The 25,322-nt window shown below is 41.2% G+C and overlaps 1 protein-coding gene across 9 annotated transcripts in view; it reads left to right on the plus strand.

Annotated features, from left to right (window-relative positions):
* Nucleotides 1-25,322, plus strand: part of SENP7 (SUMO specific peptidase 7) — a 215,885-nt gene that overhangs the window by 29,845 nt on the left and 160,718 nt on the right. For all 9 annotated transcript variants that reach the window (XM_080655696.1, XM_080655703.1, XM_080655700.1 and 6 more), the window contains one exon: nt 7,316-7,368. In XM_080655696.1, coding sequence (XP_080511822.1) covers nt 7,316-7,368 — 53 coding nt within the window. The remainder of the gene's footprint in view (nt 1-7,315; nt 7,369-25,322) is intronic.

The raw sequence follows: 25,322 nt of genomic DNA on the forward strand, positions 1-25,322 counted from the left end.
AACCAAGTTACATGCCCTTGACCGGAATCGAACCCGGGACCCTCCAGTCCGCAGGCCGACGCTCCATCCACTGAGCCAAACCAGTTTTGGCAATAGCTGCAGTTCTTATAATTATGTGTCTTTCTTCAGTAGTGCTAAGTTGTCTAGGAAGAAGAATTTGGAAAAAAAGTGAATTTAGTTTTTTTTAAAAATCTTTTATTGTTAAAAGTATTACATAAGTCTCCTTTCTCCCCCATTGACCTCTCCCCAGCCGTCCCCAGTGAATTTAGTTTTAATTAGGGTTAAAGGGTATGACAAGATGTGGGGGCAAAAATGGGTTTAGTGTGAGTGAGGAAATGGAAGGGTCAGAGGACAGTACGTTGTAGAATGAGAGGTTCTCATTTGAGAACTTGAAAGGTACAACACTATTCCTTAAATCCATTCATGAGTGTATGTTTCTGAAATGGGGACATGTAGAGGAAGCTTGTTAGAATAAATTAAGGTCAGTCCTTTGTATTGACTGAGTTGATTAATAGAAGTGTTAGAGATTCAGAATGATGGTAGATTGTAATGATAGGAAAACTATGAATCAAGTATCAGAATATTCTAGGAATGTTAGAGAGCTGGTCTTGGCTCAGTACATGGCGATCACAAGTATGGGTAAAGTAATATATCTAATTTATGGGAATAAAAAAAGGAATTATTGCAATAAAGATAGAATATTCATTGGAAGTGGTGATTGGGTGAGTAAATTGTTAACATAATTTTGTAAGTGGGAGAAGAAGCTTCTTGAGAGAGTGTCTTAAAAAATAGTGTAGTCAATAAAAATCTAGGATTCGGTTAAACTAAGGTGGAGGAAATGTTCAAGAAGATTCAGAATTTAAGGAAATTGTATTACTCTGGAAAGGAATTTAATGGGCTAGAGAAGAGATAGAGAAGAAGGTAGATGAAAGGGTAGAGTTGAATACATAAGAGATGTAAGGCTGTAGAGATTGGTATCTGGGGTGGTGAATAATGTGATCCCTAGGCCTGATGATAGAAGGCAGAGGATTGAAAAGTAAATCAGTGGCCCATGGTAACACAGGAAATGGGTTATGGGAAGGATTGAGTAGCTCCAAAGATCTGGACTGGCACTTTGTTTTGTTGCTGTCTCAAACCTGCCTCCCAGATGGGTTAGTCTAATGTGAGTCCTCATTAATTTAGGAGGCTGGCTGATAAGGCTTGATTGGAGTGTTATCCTGCACACGAAAAAGTGGTGGGCTCTATTCCTGGTCGGGGTGCATGTTGGAGGCAGCTGATTGATGTCTCTCTCTCTCCCTTCCTCTCTCTCTCTATAAAAAAAGAAAAGAAAAGAAAAAGGCTGGGTATCCTGCCCTGTATTAGAGATGAGAAACCGAGTTTTAGAGTAGAGACAGCTAGTAAGCAAGATATAAAGTTAGGTTGTCTGGCTTTAAAATCTACTCTTGAGCACTATGCTATACTACAAGAAGCACATCATATATTTGTTAAATGCTCAAAAAACCAATCTAGTATAAGATGGAGCAACTTTATTATAAAAACACCTAAAATTTTGGGAAGTCACAGTAGTATTAATTAAAGAAACAGGGTAACATGCTACAAAACAGTATAGAAGCACTTTTAACTCAATGAATTAGTCTGGGAGTAGTAATCTATAAATTGTAATTTAAGCAATTGATATTCCTTTTAAAAATATATATTGAAAAAAATATTGTATTAAATTTAAAATTGACTAGATCCTGGCAGGTGTGACTTAGTGTTTGAGCGTCGACCCATGTACCAAGAGGTAGCCAGTTCTATTTCTGATCAGGGCACATGCCTGGATTGCAGGCTCAATTCCCGAGAGGGTGGGGGGCATGCAGGAGGCAGCCCATCAATGAGTCATCATTGATGTTTCTCTCCCTCTTCCTTCCTCTCTGAAATCAATTAAAAATTTTTTTTTAAAAAATGACTAGGAAAAGGGGACATATGTAATACTTTTCAATAATAAAGATTTTTAAAAAATTGACTAGAAAGTGAATTTATGTAAGGTAAAGGCTTTCTTACCATTTATTTATTTATTTATTTATTTATTTATTTAACTTTATTGGGGTGGTGAATAATGTGATCCTTAGGCCTGATGATAGAAGGCAGAGGATTGGATAGTAAATCACTGGCCCATGGGGGTGACATTGGTTAATAAAATTATATACTAGTAGGTTTCAGAGGGTACGATTCTATAATACATCATCTGTATGTTGTATTGTGTGTTCACCACACCAAGTCAAGTTTCCTTTCTTCACCATTTATCCCCAGTGTATCCTCTTTAACATCCGCCTAACCCTCCTTTCCTTCTGGTAATCACCACACTTGTCTATGAGGTTTCTTTCTTTTCTTAATCTCTTCACCCTTTTCACCCAGCCTCACAGTGCCCTTCCCCTCTGACCGTTTATTTAAAAACTAGTGGCCCAGTGCACGGATTCGCGAACATTGAAAGGAAATTAATTAGAAGAAAGATTCGTGCAGTAATTACATTATTGCAAAAAATTACATGTCAAAATAGTATATATAATATAGTATTATAAAATTAAAATACAAGGTATTTTAATATTGCTATTTGCCCTTTATAGTAGAAGTGTCAGAGATGAAAGAAAATTAGTAAAATGTATATGAAAATAATATATAAATTGATAAATAAGAAAATAATAACATGATATAAAAACAAAGATGATATAAAAATAACAAAAACATGATATAAAAACAATATTGATAAAAACAATGACTGATAAATTGATTAAACTTATTCTAATATCTCCCTTTATACCACATTAAGAGTAAAAACACTTTCAGAGTGCTTAACTAATTTCCCTTGTGATGAAGTATTTACAACTTTAATGTCACACGCTCTTTGAACTCGAGAGAAAGCAACATATAACTGACCATGTCTGAAAACGGGTTCAGCTAGGAATATTCCTACTCTGTCTAGCGTTTGTTCTTATGATTTATTAATAGTCATCGCAAATGCTGGCATCATAGGAAACTCTTCAAATTAATTCAAATGGGAGGCCAGTGTCAGACAGGGACAAATCAATTCTTGGAATCAGAACAACCTCTCCTTCTGCAGGTCCTGTTAATACTTTAGCTTTGATTATGTTAGGTCACAATCTTTTGGTAATAAATCTAGTACCATTACAAAGACCCCATTTACTCCTAAGATTTCCCAGTTGCATGATGATTGCACCTACTTTCAATTTTAATTTATGACACAGCATTCCTGAAGGAGTAATACTGGTCTTCATCTGGAATTTCTGCCTTAACTATACGGTTAATGTCATCTTCCATTCATAATTTGAATTCACTGTCTAATACCAATAATATGTGAATGTGAGACAGTTGGTGTTTCTGAAATTCGATGACATGAATTTTAGCTATTACTTTGCTAAATAAATCGAATTTACATATAGCATTTAAAAGAGCATTCATGCCCTAACCAGTTTGGCTCAGTGGATAGAGCATCGGCCTGTGGACTGAAGGGTCCCAGGTTCGATTCCAGTCAGGGGCATTTACCTTGATTGCGGCCACATCCCCAGTGGGAGGTGTGCAGAAGGCAGCTGATTGATGTTTCTGTCTCATCGATGTTTCTAACTCTCTATCCCTCTCCCTTCCTCTTTGTAAAAAATCAATAAAATATATTAAAAAAAACCCCAAGATTGCTATCATGTACTTCAACAAAAATAGTTAAAAAAAATAAAATAGTATTCAGCTTAATATTAAAAACTCTGGTATGTTGTACCAATAGTTGGTCTTCAGATACATTCTGGTGTTGCTTGAGATTGGTGCCAGCGAGAGCTTTATATGTATCGTGCATGCGCGAGTCAGTGTTTATTTTTAAATTGCCAGTGCATGTCATATATACCAGCTGGTCAGACGGTCAGGTGGACGAACAGTTAGTCACTTAGCCTTTTATATATATATATATAAGATTTACTTATTTTTGGTTTTCTCTAAGGAATGCTGTTTCATTTTTTAAAAATATATTTTTATTCATAGAGGAAGGAAGAAGAAGAGAAAGAGAGAAACATCAATGATGAGAGAGAATCATTGATCGGCTGCCTCCTGCACGCCCCACACACTGGGGGATTAAGCTTGCAACCTGGGCAGGGAATCGAATGGTGCTCTCTTGGCTCAACCACTGAGCCATGCTGGCCGGGTGTGGAATGCTATTTCATTAAAAATTATTTAAAATGATTGAAAGCTTACATATAGAGGTTAAAATAATTTTTACATCAGCGTTTGCTTCAAGGAATGAATATAGTGAAATTAATGTTATGTACCATGAACTTAAGAGAAGTTATTTTTACTTTATAAATTTCTGGATAAACTATAATTCATTTATTATAATTGTTATTTAGGAATACATCCCAAGAAATCAGAAACATCAATTAGAAAGAATATATGCACCCCTGTTTTTTTTTGGTTTGTTTGTTTTGTTTTTAAATATATTTCATTGATTTTTTCAGAGAGGAAGGGAGAGGGAGAGAGAGTTAGAAACATCGATGAGAGAGGAACATCGATCAGCTGCCTCCTGCACACCCCCCACTGGGGATGTGCCCGCAACCAAGGTACATGCCCTTGACCGGAATCGAATCTGGGACCCTCGAGTCCGCAGGCCGACGCTCTTTCCACTGAGCCAAACCAGTTAGGGCACACCCCTATGTTTTTATCTGCACAGTTTATATTAGCCAAGATTTGGAAACTGCCTAAGTGCCCATCAGCAGATGAGTGGGTTAAAAAACTGGTACACTTGCACAATGTAATACTATGCTGCTATAAAATAGAAAGAACTCTTACCATTTGCAACAGTATGGATGGACCCGGAGAGCATTATGTTAAGTGAAATAAGCCAGTCAGTGAAAGATAAAAAATTAAGAAAAACACTTTTAAATTGAGATATTTACATACAGCAGAGTATACTAGTACATATCTCTTATTTTGTAAATTTTATTTTTTTAAATATTCTTATACATACCTTTAATACATAGTTTGATGACTTTTTATACTTATATACACATACCTGTGTAGTCATCACCTAGATCAAGATATCAAACATTTTCAGCATCTCAGAAGGTTAACTTGTGTCTTGTCCCAGTCAATATTCCTTTCCTCCCTAGGTACTCTTTGTTTAGGACTTTTGCCCATTTTGAAGGTTGGGTTGTCTTGTCTTTGGTTTGTAGGAGTTCTTTATACATTCTGATTATGAGTCAGGTGTATGAATTATTCAGTATTATTAACTATAGTCACCTTGCTGTACATAGGTATATGTACTATAAATAATCTTTTTTCCCCTGGTCTGTGGCTTACATTCTCACTCTCTTAACGATGAGGTTTGATGAACAGAAGTTCTTAATTTGAATGAAGCCTAGTTTATTAATCTTTTTCTTTGTGCTTAGTACTTCTTGTGTCTTGTTTGAGAAATTTTGGTCCACCCCAAGGTCATGAAGATATTCCCTTTATTTATTGGAAGCTTTATTTATTTTTCTTTGACATTTGAATTTATGATCCATTTAAAATTAATTTCTGTGTATAGTGCAGAGGTCAAGGTTTGTTTATTTATTCATTTATTTTTCTCACTTGGTTATCAAATTGCTTCAGCATGTCTTATTGAAAAGACCATCCCTTTACCACTGAATTGCAATGGTGTGTTAGTTATAAATAGATGACCATATATGTGTGGATATTTATTCATTTTTGTTATGAAATATAATATTATTATGTGATATATTCCAGTAAATTGTAAGTTACAGAAAAGCTTGCACTGTATCTACTAGTAGTTTGCTCAGTACACTGTACTCATTACCTAACACAGTGCCAGGCAAATGATAGACATTCAATCAATATTTGCTGATTGAATGAATCATTAAAAAAAACAAAAAAACTACAGCCCTAGCTGGTTTGGCTCAGTGGATAGAATGTGAGCCTGTGGACTGAAGGGTCCCGGGCTCAACTCCGGTCAAGTCCACATGCCCGGGTTCTGGGCTAGATTCCCAGTGGGGGGGGGTGTGCAGGAGGCAGCCAATCAGTAATTCTCTCTCATCATTGATGTATCTATCTTTACCTCTCCCTTCCTCTCTTAAATCAATAAAAAAATCCCAAGTAATAAAAGCCTAATACAGTAGGTTCTTGGGTTATGTCAGAGTTTTGTTCCTATGGTGCAACATAACGCGATTTTCGCCGTAAGTCAGAACCCACCTATGTAAGCACCTGTGTCACTCACATGGAGCACATACACAGCAGTAATGAAGTGAAACAGTAAAAAAATTTAAAAGAAAGATAACAATTTCTGACCTTGTAGTAAATAAATAATAAAAAACATAAAGCACATATGTACATACATTGAAATGACGGAACTTTTTTTTTTAATAAATAAATGGGAGATGGCGATGTAACCATGAAATGATGTATGTGGAGTCCGAGGTTTCCTGGTGGTCAATGCGCATCATAGCGACCGGTGGTCAATGCGCATCATAGCGACCTGGTGGTCAATGCGCATCATAGCGCATCATTCGAATGGTGGAGGAATGACTGGTGGAACGACCGGTCGCTATGATGCGCATTGACCACCAGGGGGCAGACGTTCAACACAGGAGCTGCCCCCAGCTTGCAGGCCCCAGGCCAGCCAAGGCAGGTGCCAGGGGGGCTCCCCGATAGCTCTGCCAGTTGCCCCGCAGATCGGCCCTGATCGCCGGCCAGGCCTAGAGACCCTACTCATGCACAAATTTCATGCATTGGGCCTCTAGTATATATATAAAAGAAATATTCTAAAAAAAAAAATCTACAGGAAGTCTGAAAAATGTTGGTGAGGAAACACATAAGCTGTTCCCAGGTACATAGATGATTAAATAGTAGAATTAAAAGTGTTTTTGTAAAATATTTCCAACTTCTAGCTCTCAACTTGTGCTTCTCCCTCCCCACTTTTCATCATAATAATTTGATAATTTGTCTGGTTATATGGTTCAACCAATATTTATTAAACACTCATTGGATGTTAGGACTTTTGACAGAGAATTTAGTTCATAGACCCAAGTTTGCCTTTATTTTTTTAAAAATTGTCATCATACATATATTGTTTAATGGAGACATTTTGTGAGAATCTGCTACTCTTTTTATTATTTTTTGACCTTTATGTTTTTAGTCCATCAGGTTCTGTAAAATGTATCAATATAAATTCTAAATTTATGAAGAAGTTAGTTTAAAGCAAAGGATGGCTGTGAAAGGATTTTTTATTATATTGTTTATCTTATTTAGATATTAAATGATAACTTTAACCATGTCTTTGTAGAAATTGTCACAGAAGGAAAAAGGAAAAAGTCTTCATCTTCTGAGTTACATAAGGTATGCATGATTTTTCCTTTTAACCTGTTCATTATCTTTAGAGTTACTAATATTGAAAGTATTTTGGTATTTGTCTTTTAAATAAAATTTTAAAGAAAATAATGTAAAACTGTAACTAATTAGTGTTTTTATGAGAATGGTGTATCCTAATTAACAGAGGGTTAGCCAGGAAACCTTCTCTGGGACCAGCCTTGTTTGAAATCATTGTAAGATGTACCAGTATATTTTCCAGGCCCCATTATAGATTTTATGTAAAACATAAGACAGTATTTTTTTGATGACTGAATGTATTAGAGTGCTTCACATTCATTCATTGTGATACTGTAAGTGTCTAAGAGTTATACTCAAGTTTTGTACTGAAATTGCTATTTGTAATATGTCCTTTTAAACATTTACTTATTCATTCATTCATTCATTCATTCATTCATACTTTATAAGCCAAGAGTAGCAAAACAAGCAAAATGAAGTTTCTACCTACTTATGAAGTGTTTAAAAAAATTTATCCATTTTTAGAAAGATAATCTTTTTCTCCTCTAGAATTTTGTGATTTAAATGTAGTAGAAACCCTGATTTATGTTATAACCAGTAGCCCTGCGCGTGATTAAATTGTGCTGGTTCCTTAGGCCTAGCTGCAATCAGGGCCATGTCCGCTGTCCAGCGTCACTCCTCCACCTCCGTGGCCCCTGCCCTGTGAACCTCCATGCTAACAGCCCCCACCCTGCAAGGCTCCTCGGCCTCTGCTGCCCACGCCCCGCGATGCTCTTCTGCCTCAGCAGCCCCGCGAAGCTCCATGCTCACTGCACTGCCCCTGCCCCTCGAGGCTCCTCAGCCTCTGCAGTCCCGCCCTGTCACACTGTGAGAGCCGGACCGGTCCTTTGGTCGTTTGGGCCCACAGCTCCCTCCTCCTAGCCACCACTGCGGGCAGCCAGGGGACCACGGCTCCAGCTCCCTCAGGTCCCTAGCCTGGCGTCTGGTCGAGCCTGTGGTCATTACTGGTCATTACGGACCCAGGGTTTTTATATATTAGGATAACTTATTAGAGGCTTTTCTCTGAAGCATTTCAAATTATACACAGAAGATTTTCTTTGGCACAGAGAACTTTAATTTGGTACATTTTGTGGAACAAGGAAGGCTATGAGAGGGAATCAAGAGAACCTTATAAGACCACACAAGAGCATGGCTTTAGATACTTTATCTCTACCTTGGCTTACTTCAGATCTTTGGAATGTGGTTTCTTTTTTTTTTATTTAGAGAGAGAGAGAGGAAAAGAGAGGGGGAGAGAGAGAGAGAGAAACATTGATGTGAGAGTGAGATATCGATATGCTGCCTCCTGTGCACCCCCTACTGGGGTTCAAGCCCACAACCTGGGTATGTGCCCTGACCAGGAATTGAGCTGGCAACGCTTTGGTACACAAGAGGACGCCCAACCAACTGGGCCATATCGGCCAGGGTGTGGTTTCTTTTTTTTTTTTTGTGGGCTGGGAAGTAAATGAATAAAGCAGTGCTTTCTATCTAATCATCTCCCCTAGCCTGTGTTTCTGTGTCCCAAAGTTTAACAGAACAGGGAATCTGCCCTGAAGTGAACTCAACACTCTGGAATTGAGATGTGGTTTCTTTATGTAAAATTCTGGATTTAGCTTAAGTGGGGTAAATGAGGGAGATTTAAAAAAATCTTGCATTGCTATTGTGCCCAGTTTTAAGTACCTGTGTACTGACTACCGTGTTTCCCCGAAAATAAGACAGTGTCTTATATTAATTTTTGCCCCCAAAGACACGCTAGGTCTTATTTTCAGGGGATGTCTTATTTTTCCATGAAGAAGAATACGGTACACATTTATTGTTAAATGAAAATAAAGGAAATTTATTACCTGTATATGGTATGGTAGTATGGTAGTTGTCAACACAAACCAGACAAACTGTGAATCCTACAGTATCAAGAATTTACTCATTTATTCAATGACAATCATGTCATCATCTTCTGGAACATCATCATAACAATCCAATTCCTGAATTTCCTGGTGAATTTCTTGTGACTCCATTTCTTTCAGAATCAGTGGACCAAATCTCTCATGTTTAGCAATAGCACTGTCTTTAAAATATATTTTTATTTATTTTTTTATTTTTTATTTTTTAAATATATATTTTATTGATTTTTTACAGAGAGGAAGGAAGAGGGATAGATAGTCAGAAACATCGATGAGAGAGAAACATCGATCAGCTGCCTCCTGCACACCTCCCACTGGGGATGTGCCCGCAACCAAGGTACATGCCCTTGACCGGAACCGAACCCAGGACCCTTCAGTCCACAGGCCGACGCTCTATCCACTGAGCCAAACCGGCTTTGGCAATAGCACTGTCTTTAAATGAGTACTTCTTGTCAAGGTAGCCTGCTCGCAGTGCATTTGCAATGCAACTGTCAGTGATTTTCTCCCATGAATTCTTCACCCAAGTCACAACTTCTTGCAGCTTAGGTTTCACAAAGTTTCCACGCTGATTTCTCTCCATTCTATTTTCAATGTAGTCATTAATTTCCATGCGCAAATTGTCTTTGAATGGCTTGTTTATTGCAATATCAAGAGTCTGGAGATAGGCCGTCATTCCTGCGGGAATCATCATCTGATCTATTTTTCTTTCGTGAAGAAATGTCTTCATGTCTTTAGCGCGGTGAGTGCTGGCTGCATCCCAGACTAGCAGACCCCTTTGGCTCCCTCGCATAACAAGCGGCAGCATTAAATCGACCCACTTCCTTATGACTGCTTGTGTGGCCCAGGCTTTTTCAGTTTCAGGAATAAAAACGCCCAAAACACGTTCAGTCTTTTCCTTCTTGCCCTTAGAAATGATTAAAGGTGGGATTTCAGTGCCATCCAGACGAATTCCCAAAATACAGGAAACACGTGCACTTTTGTAAGCAGTGGAGGGAATGTACGCTAAGGAGGCACCCCGCTGTTCAATTGTTGTTTGAGATGATTGGCCCATAAACACTGCAGTTTCATCCATAGCAATCATGTTGGAAAGATTGTATTTAGAGAAGTCAGCATCATCAATAAAGGACTTGAATGCAAGTGCTCGCTTAATATCTTGAGTATCTTCCAACCTAAACAATGTTGTAGATCTTCTTAAAGACAGTTCACTTTGCTGAAGGAAATTATCCAGCCAGTGTTGTGATGCTTTGAAGTCTTCGGGGGCTATGTCTAACTGTGGTGCCATCGCAAGGGCAAATTCTTGAATCTGAGCCCTATTCACAACCAAAGCCTTTGCTCTCCTGTCAACAATCCATTCACAGATCAGGTCTTCCAGCTCGGAAAATAATGGTTGCCGACCTGATCCACACTTGCGCTTTTTAGCATTTCCCTTGTCCACTTGTTCAATGAGGTTACCATACTCTGCTCGCCATTTTCGGACCAATCGGATACTCAACATCTTCTCTTTGCAGAAAGCAGTAAGATTTTGGCCCCAAGAGTCTTCCACGATTCCTTTCTTGTACTCCACGGAGTAGCTTTTTCTTTTTGCACTCATTTCTAGGGGTGAAAAAAAGGAATTGGGGTATCAAGGTGGGGGGAGGGGGATCACTCAAAATGACACGAATCAAAATGGCACAGGAGAATCAGAGGGGGATTACCATTTTAGTAACCCCTTTTGATCCTCCAGTGTCATTTTGATTTGCCCCCTCTGATCCTCCTGTGTCATTTTAAGTGATCCCACTCCCCCCACCCCTGTGCCACTGAACACCTTCACCAGACATCCCCCCTACCCCTTTATCAGACATTTACCCCCTGGGGCCTGCCTGGGGACTGTCACTGGGCTTGCTGGGGCCTGGATCTGGGCTGGAGCAGGGTCTGCCATTGACTGAGAACCTTCAGTCATCATGAAGGCGGCCGCGAGCATCAGGTAGTGTCACCAGAGACAGACCAGCACTCACCACCTTCGCCGCGTCCCATCCGCTCTAATCCTCCTGTTCTTCTACACGCATCTGCCCAAGTCTCCTCCTCTCTCCCGCCCCGCGCTCACTGCTCACTCCGACCTCCGCTCCGCCTCCACACAGCAGTGACGTCAGGACTCCGCGTAACGTCACTGGTTACTAGACGCCAGTTGGGGTGGCCCTAGCAACCAGTTTACGGTAAATTAATTTTCATTCTGAGACAGAGCCTGGGGGCCTTATTTTCGGGGGATGCCTTATATTTCACTCAGAAGGAAACCTGTAAGTAGGTCTTATTTTCAGAGGATGTCTTATTTTCGGGGAAACATGGTAGTTCTTTTCTGTTTAATATCTTCAGTGAAGTGAAATGCTCTGTCTGCTTTCCGCTATTGCTTCATACAGTTTAATCTGAAATTCCACTATTAGAAATTTATAATATTGAGTAAATACATTCCTCTTTCTTATTTTTAGATGTCCTACAGTAATTTTAACTTTTTCAAGTAACTTTACATTTATAGAAACACTAGAGGCCCAGTGCACGAAATTCGTGCATGGGGAGGGGTGTGTCCCTCAGCCCAGCCTGCACCCTCTCCAGTCTGGGACCCCTTGAGGGATGTCCGACTGCCCGGTGGGATTGGGCCTAAACGGGCAGTCGGACATCCCTCTTACAATCCAGGACTGCTGGCTCCCAACTGCTCGCCTGGCTGCCTTCCTGATTGCCCCTAACAGCTTCTGCCTGCCAGACTGATCACCCCCTAACCACTCCCCTGACAGCCTGATTGATGCCTAACTGCGCCCCTGCCAGCCTGTTTGCCCCCAACTGCCCTCCCCTGGAGGCCTGGTCACCCCTAATTACCCTCCCCATCAGGCCTGGTCACCCCCAACTGCCCTCCCCTGGAGGCCTGGTCACCCCTAATTACCCTCCCCGTCAGGCCTGGTCACCCCTAACTGCCCTCCCTTACAGGCCTGGTCCCTCCCAACTTGTGGTGGCCATCTTGTGTCCACATGGGGGCAGCCATCTTGTGTGTTGGATTGATGGTCAATTTGCATATTACTCTTTTATTAGATAGGATTACAGAAATAGTACAGTTCTTGTATACCTTTCACTCAACTTTCTCCAATGTTAGTATCTTAATAACTCTAGTATAATGATCAAAATTAAGAAATTAACGTTGGTATAATACTTTATTATTTTTTAAATTTATTGATTTTAGAGAGAGAAAAATAGAGAGAGAAACATTGGTTTGTTTTTCCACTTAGTTATGAATTTATTGGTTGTATGTGCCCTGACTGGGCATTGAACCCACATCCTTGGTGTATCAGGACAATGCTCTAATCAACTGAGCCACCTGGCCAGGGCTACAATACTTTATTTTATTTATTTATTTTTGGCATCCCTGGGTTGTACAATACTTTACATTAAACTATAGACATTATTTGGATTTCTTCAGTTTTTCTACTAATGTCATTTTTCTGTTCTAGGATTCAATCAAGGAGTCCACATTGTATTTAGTTGTCATGTCTTCTTTATTCCCTGCAGTCTATGACAGTTCTTCAGTCTTTTTTCTTTGATTATGACACTTTTATTTTTAATTTTTAAAATATATCTTATTGATTTTTTACAGAGAGGAAAGGAGAGGGATAGAGAGTTAGAAACATCGATGAGAGAGAAACATCGATTCAGCTGCCTCTTGCACACTCCCTACTGGGGATGTGCCCGCAACCAAGGTACATGCCCTTGACCAGAATCGAACCTGGGACCCTCCAGTCCGCAGGCCGATGCTCTATCCACTGAGCCAAACCGGTTAGGGCTGATTATGACACTTTTAAAGAGTTCTGGTCAGTATTTTGTCAAATATCCCTTAATTTTGGTTTGTCTCAAGCTTCTTATGATTAAATTAAGGTTATGGCTTTTTTGGGAAGAATACAACAGAAGTGATGTGCCCTTCTCAGTTTATCCTATTATGGGTACGTGATGATCATATGTCTTATTGGTGCTGTCAATCTTGATCATTTGCTTAAGATGGTGTTTGCCTGGTTACTTCATTGTAAAATTACTCCTTCCCTTTGTAATAAATAGATACCTTGGGAGAGATAGTTTGAATCTATGCAAGTATGCTTTCTGTCCTTTTTAAATTTATCTTTATTGTTGAAAGTATTACATATGTCCCTTTTTTCCCCCATTGACGGCGTCTTTTTTTTTTTAATCCTCATCTGAGGATATTTTTTCCATTGATTTTTATTTTTTTTTAAGGAGTGGAAGGAAGGGAAGAAGGGGGAGGCAGAGAGAGAGAAACATTGATGTGAGAGACACATCAATTGGTTGCCTCCCGACTGGAGCCAGGGGGGATCAAACCCACAACTCAGGTATGTGCCCTGGCCAGGAATTGAACCCACAACCCCTTAGTATACAGGACAACACTCCAACCAACTGAGCCATACTGGCCAGGCCCCCCTTCCTTATTTTTAACTTTTAAAAATGTCTCTCATTATCTACAAATATATTAGTTGTTCAATAATAATATACATATAAAGTTATATTACTGCATTTTATTTTTATTTATTTATTTACTTATTTAATGATTTTTAGAGGACATTTATTAAAGCTGGGAATAGTGAAACAAGGAAGGGCCTAAAACAAGAAGCAGTAGGGAAGAGGGGGTTGGGGTGGGGGGAAATAAACCTAGTTCAGCTGCTTTGCCTCACTTAAGAAATCAGAGAAAAGGGGACCTTGGGGATAGGTTTGGGTGGTTAACTAGGGATGAGCTGCTGCTGCCCATTGCTCCCCTGGTCACAAACCTTGGAGGGTCCCTTAGAGTTTAGGAGATGTATGCCTGGGAGAGAGGGGGAAGAAGAGGGATAAGAGAAAGGCACGAGTGTGCTCCTGGGAGGGAGAGTGCCTGAACTATTGCATTTTAAAAATGTGGAATTTCTTAGGAAATCAGCATATTAAATTCATGTTAGTAGTTTATATATTGCCTTTTCTCTTAAGCCAGCTGGGGAAATAAATTACTGAAAGGATTAGAGCGTTGATGGATAAAAGGACAAGACACTGATACTATTTGGAGTGTAAAGTATTTAAAAATATTTCTAAAGCAAAACTAGCTTGTTGCAGAGAAATTAGAAAATTCATTTGAGCAAAAATTCATTTGGGTTGTGTCTGCCCAGACACAACCAAAATTAATACTTTGTTGTATAGCCTTCTAATTTGCCTATCTATATGTTAAAAGAACAGAAAACCACAAAATACTGTTTTATAATTTGCTTTTTCTACTTAACTATGTTGTGAATATTATTTTCTAAAATCAAATTTAAGGCATTGCTCCGTTAAATATGCATTGAATACTTAACATGTATTAGACATACATAAGTATACCAGGGAAGCAGTGGTAAACATAGAAAAAGAAAAAAAAAGAGTTTATTTGAGCAAAACTGACAACATCTGGGGAGCTAGCTCAAATGCTCCAGAGAATAACAGTTTGGCAGCTTCTTTTATGCATTTGAAATTAAGGAGGGGGCGTAAGGAAGATTGGAGAAAGGAAGGTGAGGAATAAATTATAGGATAGTTAACAAGAGTATGTGCTTTCAAAATGTTATGAGTGTTGCCCTGGCTGTGTAACAGTTGGTTAGAGCATTGTCCTGATATGCCAAGGTTGAGGGTTCGATCCCTGGTCAGGGCACATACAAGGAACAGCAAGTTGATGTTTCTCTCTTTCTCTCTTGATGTTCCTTCTCTCTCTCTCTCCCCCCTTCCTTTCTTAAAAAAATCAATAAATAAAATTTAAAAAATTGTTATGAGGGTTAATACCCTCTTCGAGGGGTAGTCGATATTTCAAAGGTTTGTTAACCTGGTTGCACAAGAATGTGGGTGGGGTTTGCTTAAAACCTTTATCTAAGGAAGTTATAGGCTTAGGGCATGAGTACCCTACATGACCTGCTGAGTTAGGAATTTATTCAGATCACTCTGTGAGGTTACTTTTATCCACAGTTCCCCTTTTTGCTTGTAAATCTGAAGGATGCACTGATGACCAACCTTTTGGTCAGACACTGTGAACTCACAGTGCTAGGAAGGCTCATTCTTAGGAAGTTTCAGTATTGGTGTTGTCTTGTTGACCATTGGAGATGGCACAATACTGTAACCATGGCATCTGGGTTGAGGCCAAATTTTCCCCAAATGGGAAGGGCAGGTAAATGGAAGGCAGTCAGGTCTTATGGCTTTCACTGTGTGTGTGTGTGTGTGTGTGTGTGTGTGTGTGTGTGTGTGTGTGTAGGTGAAAAACCGCTCTGGATTATTTCTATCCTGTCAACTATCGTGATCCGAGTTTTGCCTTTTGTCCCATTTTTTCTTTTTTTAACATTTAAAAAAATATTTTTATTGATTTCAGAGAGGAAGGGAGAGGGAGAGAGAGATAGAAACATCAATGATGCAAGAGAATCATTGATCAGCTGCCTCCTGCATGCCCCACACTGGGGATCAAGCCCACAACCTGGGCATGTGCCCTGATTGGGACTCAAACCATGACCTCCTGGTTGATAGGTCGATGCTCAACAACCCGTTGGGCTATCCCATTTTTTCATACTTGGTGTCTAATATAACATTTACATAGACTACAAAACAGTATTATTAACAGTTATTTTACACATGTTCAGTAATCATAAAGTTGAATTATATAGAGAAACCCAAAGAACAAGTGTAACAATTATGACTAAAAGCATTAGGAAACAGAGAAAGACAATCAAACAAAATGGATTCTGGCATGGCTGGTGTGGTTCAGCTGTTGAACTTTGACCCAGGAACCAAGAGGATACTGGTTTGATTCCAGGTCAGGGCACATTCCTGGGTTGTTAGGTTCGATCCCCAGTGCGGGGTGTGCAGGAGGCAGCCGATTGATGATGTTTCTCTCTCATTAATGTTCCTATCTCTCTATCCCTCTCCTTTCCTCTCTCTCTAAAAATCAATAAAAACATATTTAAAAACCAATAACAAAATAGATTCTGAGTTCAATATTAATCCATAGGTGCATAGGCCTTGTTGATGTCATAGGATAACTGTCTATTTCTGGTGTTGGTTGCCTCTGGTCCTCGAGGAATCTTTGATGTCCGTAGACAGGGGTAGATGTGCATTTGTAGTTATGTGCCTGATAAGTTTCCTTTCAATGAGGTTAGAGAGTATCTTTTATTTGATGTCATTTCCAAAAAAACCAAATATCTCTAGGTGACAGTCAGTGATCTTTAAAGTCTTTGCTCTGTGATCTTGCTTGAAAAGAAGTGGTTACCAACTTGGAATTTTCTTTTAAAAAATATTTCTATTGATTGCAGAGAAAGGAAGGGAGAGGGAGAGAGAGAAACATCAATGATGAGAGCGAATCATCGATTGGCTGCCTCCTGCACACCTCCTACTGGGGATCAAGTCTGCAAACCAGGCATGTGCCCTAACTGGGAATTGAACCCGTGGCCTCCTGGTTCATGGGTCAACACTCAACCACTGAGCCAAACCAGCAGGGCATTGGCATTTTCTTGAAGCGACTATCAAACTTTGGCAATAGTATGTCTGTCTCCTTTAAGTAATGGCAGCTCATAAGTTTCTTCATCTAAGTCCAGCTTAAATGCACTGTGGTTCATGAAGGAATGCAAAAAACAAAAAAATGGGGAGCCAGAGAGCAGGGAAACCAAGCAGCTGTCTTAGGTTTCCCGTAGCCTCTACTATTCACTTAATTTACAACTATTGTTTACCCATACAACATATCCTAAAAGTTTTTCTCTCTATATATATCTATACTAATAAAAGGGTAATATGCTAATTAGACCAGGACACCTTCCAGGAGACCTTCTGGACGTCCTTCCGGACAAAGCCATGGTGGTGGGCCTGAGACAGAGGCAGTTAGGGCGATCAGGCCAGGAGCGGAGTGCAGTTGGGGGTGATCAGGCCTGTGGTGGGGGGCAGTTGGAGGCAAGCAGGCTGGCGGGGGGGGGGGCAGTTGTGGGATCGGGCCTAAACCGGCAGTCAGACATCCTCCAAGGGGTCCCAGATTGGAGAGGGTGCAGGCCAAGCTGAGGGACACACCCCCTGTGCACAAATTTCGTACACCGGGCCACTAGTGTGTGTGTGTGTGTGTGTGTGTGTGTGTGTGTGTGTGTTTGTGTGTGTGTATCCTATATAATAAAGAGGGAATATGCTAATTGACCCTCACACCATTGCAAAAGATGGAGGTGCCCACAACCAGTAAGGAGGGAATATGCTAATTGACTGCCGTGCCCTCAAAGATGGCGGCGCCCACAGCCACAAGATGGGAGTGCCCAGTCCCCTCAGCCTCACCAGGGCGGCAGGTGCGTGGCAAGGCTGGGCCTGTCCCCAGGCAGGCCTGGCTGCTCCGCGTGCCTGCCTCTGGAGTCCCCCAGTCCCCTCAGCCCCCCAGCTGCCCAGGGCCGCCTGAGGCTCAGGTAAACCAGGGCCAGCCGAGGCTTGCACTGCCAGCAGTGTCAGCAGCAGAGGTGTGATGGGGCATCGCCTTCCCCTGATCGCCAGGTCACCTCCTGCCCCTGAGGGCTCCCGGACTGTGAGAGGGGGCAGGCTGGGCTGAGGGACCCCCCCTCCAGTGCATGAATTTTCATGCACTGGGCCTCTAGTGTGTGTGTGTGTGTGTGTGTGTGTGTGTGTGTGTGTGTATGAGATTTTTAACCCTTAAAACGTCCATGTCTAAAGAAAACTAGGATGTAATCAGCATTCTTTAGCTTGGACATTTTTATAACTTCTAGAAACATTTTCTGTTTTAAAATATATTTTTATTGATTTCAGAGAAGAAGGAAGAGGAAGAGAGAGAGAGAAACATCAATGATGAGAGAGAATCATTGATCGGCTGCTTCCTGCACGCCCCTGCTGGGAATCGAGCCTGCAACCCCGGGCATGTGACCTCTACTGGAATCGAACCTGGGACCCTTCAGTCCACAGGCTGACGCTCTATCCACTGAGCCAAGCTGGCCAGGGCTATAAACATTTTAATAGACACAAATGTCAATTATTAACATGGACTTATTTTTTAAAAAAATATATTTTTATTGATTTCAAAGAGAGGAAGGGAGAGGGAGAGAGAGATAGAAACATCAATGAGGATCATCGATTGGCTGCCTCCTGCATGCCCCCTACTGGGGATCAAGTCCCCCACCTAGGCATGCCCCTACTGGGAAAGGTACCATTACCTCCTGGTTCACGGGTCAACTCTCAACCACTGAGTCACACCAACTGGGCTGTAATAGTTTTTATCCCCCACTAATTCTGCCTAACTTTATAGCCATTTTTTTCTTCTTTCTAATTGTGTGTGCAAAAGATTAATTTAGAAATATCAAAGGTTCCTCATCTTGGCCATCTTAGTTATAAATGGGAGCCTGACTATAGTGGGCTTATTGTCTTTGGAGGACCAATTTCCCATGTTAATTTGAAATCTGTAGAGTCTGAACAAACTTCGAGGGAAAACCTGTGTTTACCTGCATGTCTCTGTACCAGCTAAATGTGGATGTCCATATAGGACTTTTTTACCCTCAGGCCACAGTTGTAAACATTTTTTTTTAAAATATATTTTATTGATTTTTTACAGAGAGGAAGGGAGAGGGATAGAGAGTTAGAAACATCGATGAGAGAGAAACATTGATCAGCTGCCTTCTGCACACCCCCTACTGGGGATGTGCCCGCAACCAAGGTACATGCCCTTGACCGGAATCGAACCTGGGACCCTTCAGTCCGCAGGCCGACGCTCTATCCACTGAGCCAAACCGGTTAGGGCGTAAACATTTTTAATGACTGCCTTACATTCCCTTATATGAGTATATTACAGTTAATTTAACCAATATCCTGTTGTAATTTAAGTTGTTTTCAAATTAAAAAAAATTATAAATAGTGCTGCAATAATTCTTGTCACTAAATCTTTGGAACATCATTACTAAATTATTCTTGGCCTTTAGATGGAAGCTGGATGTAGACTCAAGGCTGATCTCTGGATAGATGTGGAGTAAGAGTATGAATACTTAAAATTCTGCTAATGGGGAGATCCATAGTCTTTGGATTTGTATACGGGGAACTTGATACTCTATTTTAAAAGCAAATTTAGTTTAACTTTTTCCCCCATCACCATTTATCCCCTCTATGCTTTCTTCTACCTTCACCCATGCCCCTCCACCCCTTGATATTTTATTTTGAACACTGAAAACAAGACTTAAATTTTTCCTTGGTAAGTCATAGCCATATCTGTGGGCAGACCTCCAATTTTATTCAAAGAATAGATTTATATCTATGTAGTATCTGAGCAACTATGTAATTAAGATTCTCAAGTTCTATATTAAGAATATGGCAAAGACCAGTTCAGCCTGAATAGTTTAAAGAGTATATGTTAGCCCATGGCCAGGAGCTCAGTTGGTTAGAGCGTTGTCACAATACACCAAGGTAGTGGGTTGGATCTCTGGTTAGGGCACATACAAAAAGCATGAATGAATGTATAAATAAATAGGACAACAAATTGATGTTTCTCATCTCTCTCTCAAATCCTATCTAATAAAAGAGTAATATGCAAATTAACCATCCCTCTGCTACACCCACAAGCCACGTCCACAAGCCACGCCCACCAGCCAATCAGGAGCGAATATGCAAATAAACCCAATCAAGATGGCTACGGCAACAGAGAGCAGGAGGGAGGCTTGGGTTTCCCCGGCAATGGAGGAAGCCAAGCTTTCCACCTGCCCTTGCCGGCCTAGGCCTCCACTCAAGGCTACAAAGTTTCAATGATAGAAGATACATAAACCCAAACAGAAATGATGGCAGCCACGGAGCTGGAAAGAGCAGGAGGCTAGGGTTGCCCTGGGCGATGGAGGAAGCCAAGCTTTCCGCACACCCTGGCCGGCCCAGGCCTCGCTTAAGGCTACAAAGTTTCAATTATAGAAGATACATAAATCCAACAGAAATGGCTGCTGCTACGGAGCAAGCAGAAGGCTTGGCTCTGCTCCAGGCTACAAAGTTTCAATTGTAGAAGATAAATAAACCCCAGATTCCAGGGCCTCCGCTTGGGTCACCAGGGGGCATGGTCGCCCCAAGCGAACCACCACCCTGATCGGGGACACCCTTCAGGGCAAACCAGCTGGCCCCCACCCGTGCACCAGGCCTCTATCCTATCTAATAAAAGAGTAATATGCAGATTGACCATCACTCCAACACACAAGATGGCTGCCCCCATGTGGTCAAAGATCCTGCCCCCATGTGGACACAAGATGGCCACCACAAGATGGCCAGAAGGAGAGGGCAGTTGGGAGGGACCAGGCCTGCAAAGGAGGGCAGTTGTGGGCAATCAGGCCAGCAGGGGAGGGCAGTTGGGAGGGACCAGGCCTGCAAGGGAGGGCAGTTGAGGGCGATCAAGCCTGCAGGGGAGGGCAGTTAGAGGTGACCAAGCCGGCAGAGGAGGGAAGTTGGGGGCAACCAGGCCTGCAGGGAAAGGCAGTTGGGAGGGACCCAGGCCTGTAGGGGAGAGCAGTTGGGGGGGTACCAGGCCTGCAGGGGAGGGCAGTTAGGGGTGACCAGGCCTGCAGGGGAGGGCAGTTCGGGGGGGGGACCCAGACCTGCAGGGGAGAGCACTTAGGGGGGACCAGGCCTGCAGGGGAGGGCAGTTAGGGGTGACCAGGCCTGCCGGGGAGGGCAGTTGGCAGGGACCCAGGCCTTCAGGGGAGAGCAGTTGGGGGGGACCAGGCCTGCAGGGGAGAGCAGTTAGGGGTGACCAGGCCTGCAGGGGAGGGCAGTTAGAGGTGACCAGGCCTGTAGGGGAGGGCAGTTAGGGGAAAACAGGCTGGCAGGGGAGCAGTTAGGCATCAATCAGGCTGGCAGGGGAGTGGTTAGGGGGTGATCAGGCTGGCAGGCAGAAGCCGTTAGGGGCAATCAGAAAGGCAGGCAGGCGAGCAGTTGGGAGCCAGCAGTCCTGGATTGTGAGAGGGATCCCAGATTGGAGAGGGTGCCGGCTGGGCTGAGGGACACACACCCCCGTGCACGAATTTCGTGCACCGGGCCTCTAGTCAATAAAAAAAAGTGTGTGTTAACAATGTTTAGTTTCAATATAATCCAGCATATATTTTTTTCCTGGATTATCTGCTTTTGATAGCATTCTCTTTTTGAGGATGTATTAAAATGAATTAGGTTTGAAATGAACCTCAAAGTAACTATGAGTTGATTTGCTAAATGGCTTGTGTAGTTTTACATCTGAACATTAATAAATAAAAACAAAGGTTCTTGAGCTTTGTTTTTGGGAAGTTATTAGAGTTCTATCAATGTAAATATTACTTGAAGGGAAAGGAAATTAGAACCCATTTTGCCTTAAAAGATTAAATTTCAATCTTTAAAGTATAATGAGACTATTAAAAATACATATCTGAAGTCCATTTTGATTCTTGTAATGGAATTGTAAAGATGCTTTGTTCAATCATCAAGACCTTGGAATCTTTGTTAATTGTACATAGTTGAGACTATGATTAAAATTTGTCTAAGAAGAGGTTAGATTGTTGCAAAAAGGCTTACATATTTTTGACTGGCTAATGATTAAGAAAAAATTGAGTATAGAAAAAATTGACAGTAGTTAGTTGTACCCGAAATCTGCTTGCCATTCATATACAGTATTAGAGTGAGAGACTTAATTATATTGACCAGGAAGCTGAAAGATAGATTTTTCTGGAGCTTTAAATGTTTTTTCCCCCTTGCTTTTAATAACTGTATGGATTTGGAAACTTAAGAAAACAAAAAAATGAAAATAAAAATCACTTCTTAACTTTCAGAGATAATCACTGATAAAGATATTTGGTATCTTCCATATTTTTCTCTGTACGTGGATTTTTTGCATTTCATCAAGGTTGTCCAATTTGTTGGCATATAGTTTTTCATAGTATTTACTTACAATCCTTTGTATTTCTGTGATGTCACATGTTACTTTGTGGGTTCTCTCTTTTTGTTTCTTGATGAGTCTGGCTAATGGTTTATCAATCTTGTTTACCTTTTCAAAGAACCAACTCTTGGTTTCATTGACCTTTTGAATTGTTTCTTTTAGATTTTACTTCATTTATTTCTGCTCTGATATTTATTATTTCCTTCTTTCTACTTAAACTCTGGGCTTTGTTTGTTGTTCTTTTTCAGGTTCCTGTAAATGAAAAGTTAGATTGTTCTTTTGAGCTTTTTCTTGTTTATTGAGATAGGCCTGGAATGCTATGAATTTCCATTTTAGGACTGCTTTCCCTGTGTTCCACAGATTTTGGGTTGTTGTTTTCTCATTTTCATTTTTTTTTTTAATCCTATATGCGCGTTTATTCCAATACTGCCAGCAGTATGGGAGAGCAGCAGGTCATCCACAAAAATCTGCTCTGCAGCCCTAGCCTGTTTGGCTGAGTGGATAGAGTGCCGGCCTGTAGACTGATAGGTCCCAGGTTTGATTCTGGTCAAGGGCACATGCCCAGGTTGCAGGAGGCAGCTAATCAGTGATTCTTTCTCATCATTGATGTTTCTATCCTTTTCTCCCTTTCTCTTCCTCTCTGAAATCAATAAAAATACGTTTTAAAAAAATCTGCGCTGTAACCCTCCATTAGTCAGCTGCTTATGTAGGGTAGGACAAGGATAACATGGGGAAGTAGGGATTACAGGCATGGGGAAGTAGGAGGCTGGGGTGGAACTCCATTGTTTGGGCAACAAGATGGTTAATGTTTTTATAATAAAAGCATAATAGGCTAATTAGACTGGATGTCTTTCCGGACATCCTTCCAGATGATCTTCTGGATGAAGCCGGGGCTGCAAGGGAAGCCTAGGTCCCGGGTGCTAGAGGGAAGCTGGTGCCGGCAGCCAGGGGAAGGAAGGCCTATTCTTGCACGAATTTCGTGCATTGGGCCTCTAGTCTTTTCATAATAGGCAGTTCTTGAATGAGAATGGTTCCAAGGTTGACTCCTAGGTCCAAGGTTGACTCCCAGGTCCTGGGGGCTTACAACTTCCAGCCAGGTCAGAATATCCTTTCTTTAACCAACCCAAGGCAATCATGGTTAGCAGAGCATGATTAATATTTCCTATAATCATAGCTAGTCCCCAGTATTCTGTTTTTGCCCCTAACTTTTCCACACTGCTATTTCTATCAACTCATATCTATAAAATTACTTTTAGATGAAAAGTCTCATCCTGCTGGACTGCATCTGCTTCTGCCTTGAAAGCAGTTCCCAGGGTTGGAATTCACCAAGTGCAGGATCTTGGATATGTTTTCTATCAACTGAGAATTGTCAGAAAGATTAAAACAGCACATTCCTTTAAATTCCTCACAATCATGGTTATGCTGCAGCAGCAAATAATCTATTGCTGCCTGATTTTCTAGAACTGCCTCTGACCTGGATCAGCTCTTGATTTATCCCATGTATGGCCCTGGAGGTGGCATGCAGGGCTTTCACCACACTACAAGCCAGCCGGGTCACTTCTACATTAAGGGAGCCTAGCAGTGCCAGCATAACAAAGCAATATAGTAAGCAGGGGTCCACAGGTGGAGATTGTCATTGCAGTCTGGTGCCATGGCATTGAGAAAGTCTCTTTTGATTCAGACCCTGTGATGTTTCTGAGGCATAAAGACAGTCAGTCATCCTAAGGAACAGGGCCCCCCCAGTGCTGTTAGCAGGGATAAATAGTTTCCCCACCTATCAGAAACCAGCCAGCCAGCAGCTTAGTATGTCCATTACTATAAGGGAAGGTAATATTATCAGAACAATTCATATGGTAGTTATTAGATACTGAAAGACAATAACTAGAATACTCAGTAAGAGTCAGACATTTGCCACAGGGAACTACTGCTGTAACCTTTAGAGCAAGCAAGTCAAACTCAAAGGCTAACATGGGCCAAATAAACAAGGTTTGAGTTTATGTGGGTCGCAAAAGAAACAAAAGCTTCAATTTTCATAGAAACGTAGGTTTATTTTGATAGAGACATGCTGGATACAAAGGGTTGAAATAGATGAGTAATCGTTAACATAAAATAATAGAACATTTTAATAAAAATTAATATATTTTCTTGAACATTAACTCACCAGACACTAAAATAACTGCACAAATTAATAAGCATAATGCAAATCTATTTTTCTTGTTATCTGAAAGCAAAATGTTTCCTCTTGCACACACCAAACAAATCAGTACAAGACTAATGACGTGGCAGTTAGCTGCTAAAATATTCACTGCTAGTATTAGTGAAGAGAAATGGTACACCTGCATGTAAGGAGCGTAAGGGAAATGAATGCAACATGATTATAGTAATCAGTCATTAGCGAATGTTGTAGTTCATTATTAATAAGTAAAGACCCGGTGCACGGAAATTCCTCACAATCATGGCCTGCGGGGATCAGGCCGAAACCGGCTCTCCGACATCCCTGAGGAATCCCAGATTGTGAGAGGGCGCTGGCCAGGCCAAGGGACCCCACTGGTGCACGATTGGGCCAGGGAGGGACCACGGGAGGGCTCCAGGGCATGTCCGGCCCGTCTCACCCAGTCCTGATCGGCCGGACCCCAGCAGCAAGCTAACCTACCAGTCGGTGCACATCATAGGGACTTGTCGAACGAGCTGTTAGACACTTAGCATATTAGGCTTTTATTATATAGGATTATGTATAACAGGATATTGTAAAAATTAAGTTACGAAATTTTTATTAAAACATTTCTTACATAATGTTATATTGGCTGAGCCGCAAAAATATTCGTTGTGGGCTGTATGCAGCCCATGGGCCGTGAGTTTGACATGCTTGCTTTAGAGGAAACATCCTTGCATCTTTTTCCCAGACAGTGGGTTCCAACATATAAAGGTTCCTGAATATAAGTTCCCAAAATAATTCTATATATTATTATTATTTTTTTAAAAGAAATTTTATGACACAGGTGTTTTTTTTTTAAATATTTTATTGATTTTTTACAGAGAGGAAGGGAGAGGGATAGAGAGTTAGAAACATCGATCAGCTGCCTCCTGCACACCTCCTACTGGGTATGTGCCCGCAACCAAGGTACATGCCCTTG

This window comes from Plecotus auritus, assembly GCF_963455305.1.
Source record: "Plecotus auritus genome assembly, chromosome: 2".
Taxonomy (NCBI): Eukaryota; Metazoa; Chordata; class Mammalia; order Chiroptera; family Vespertilionidae; genus Plecotus; species Plecotus auritus.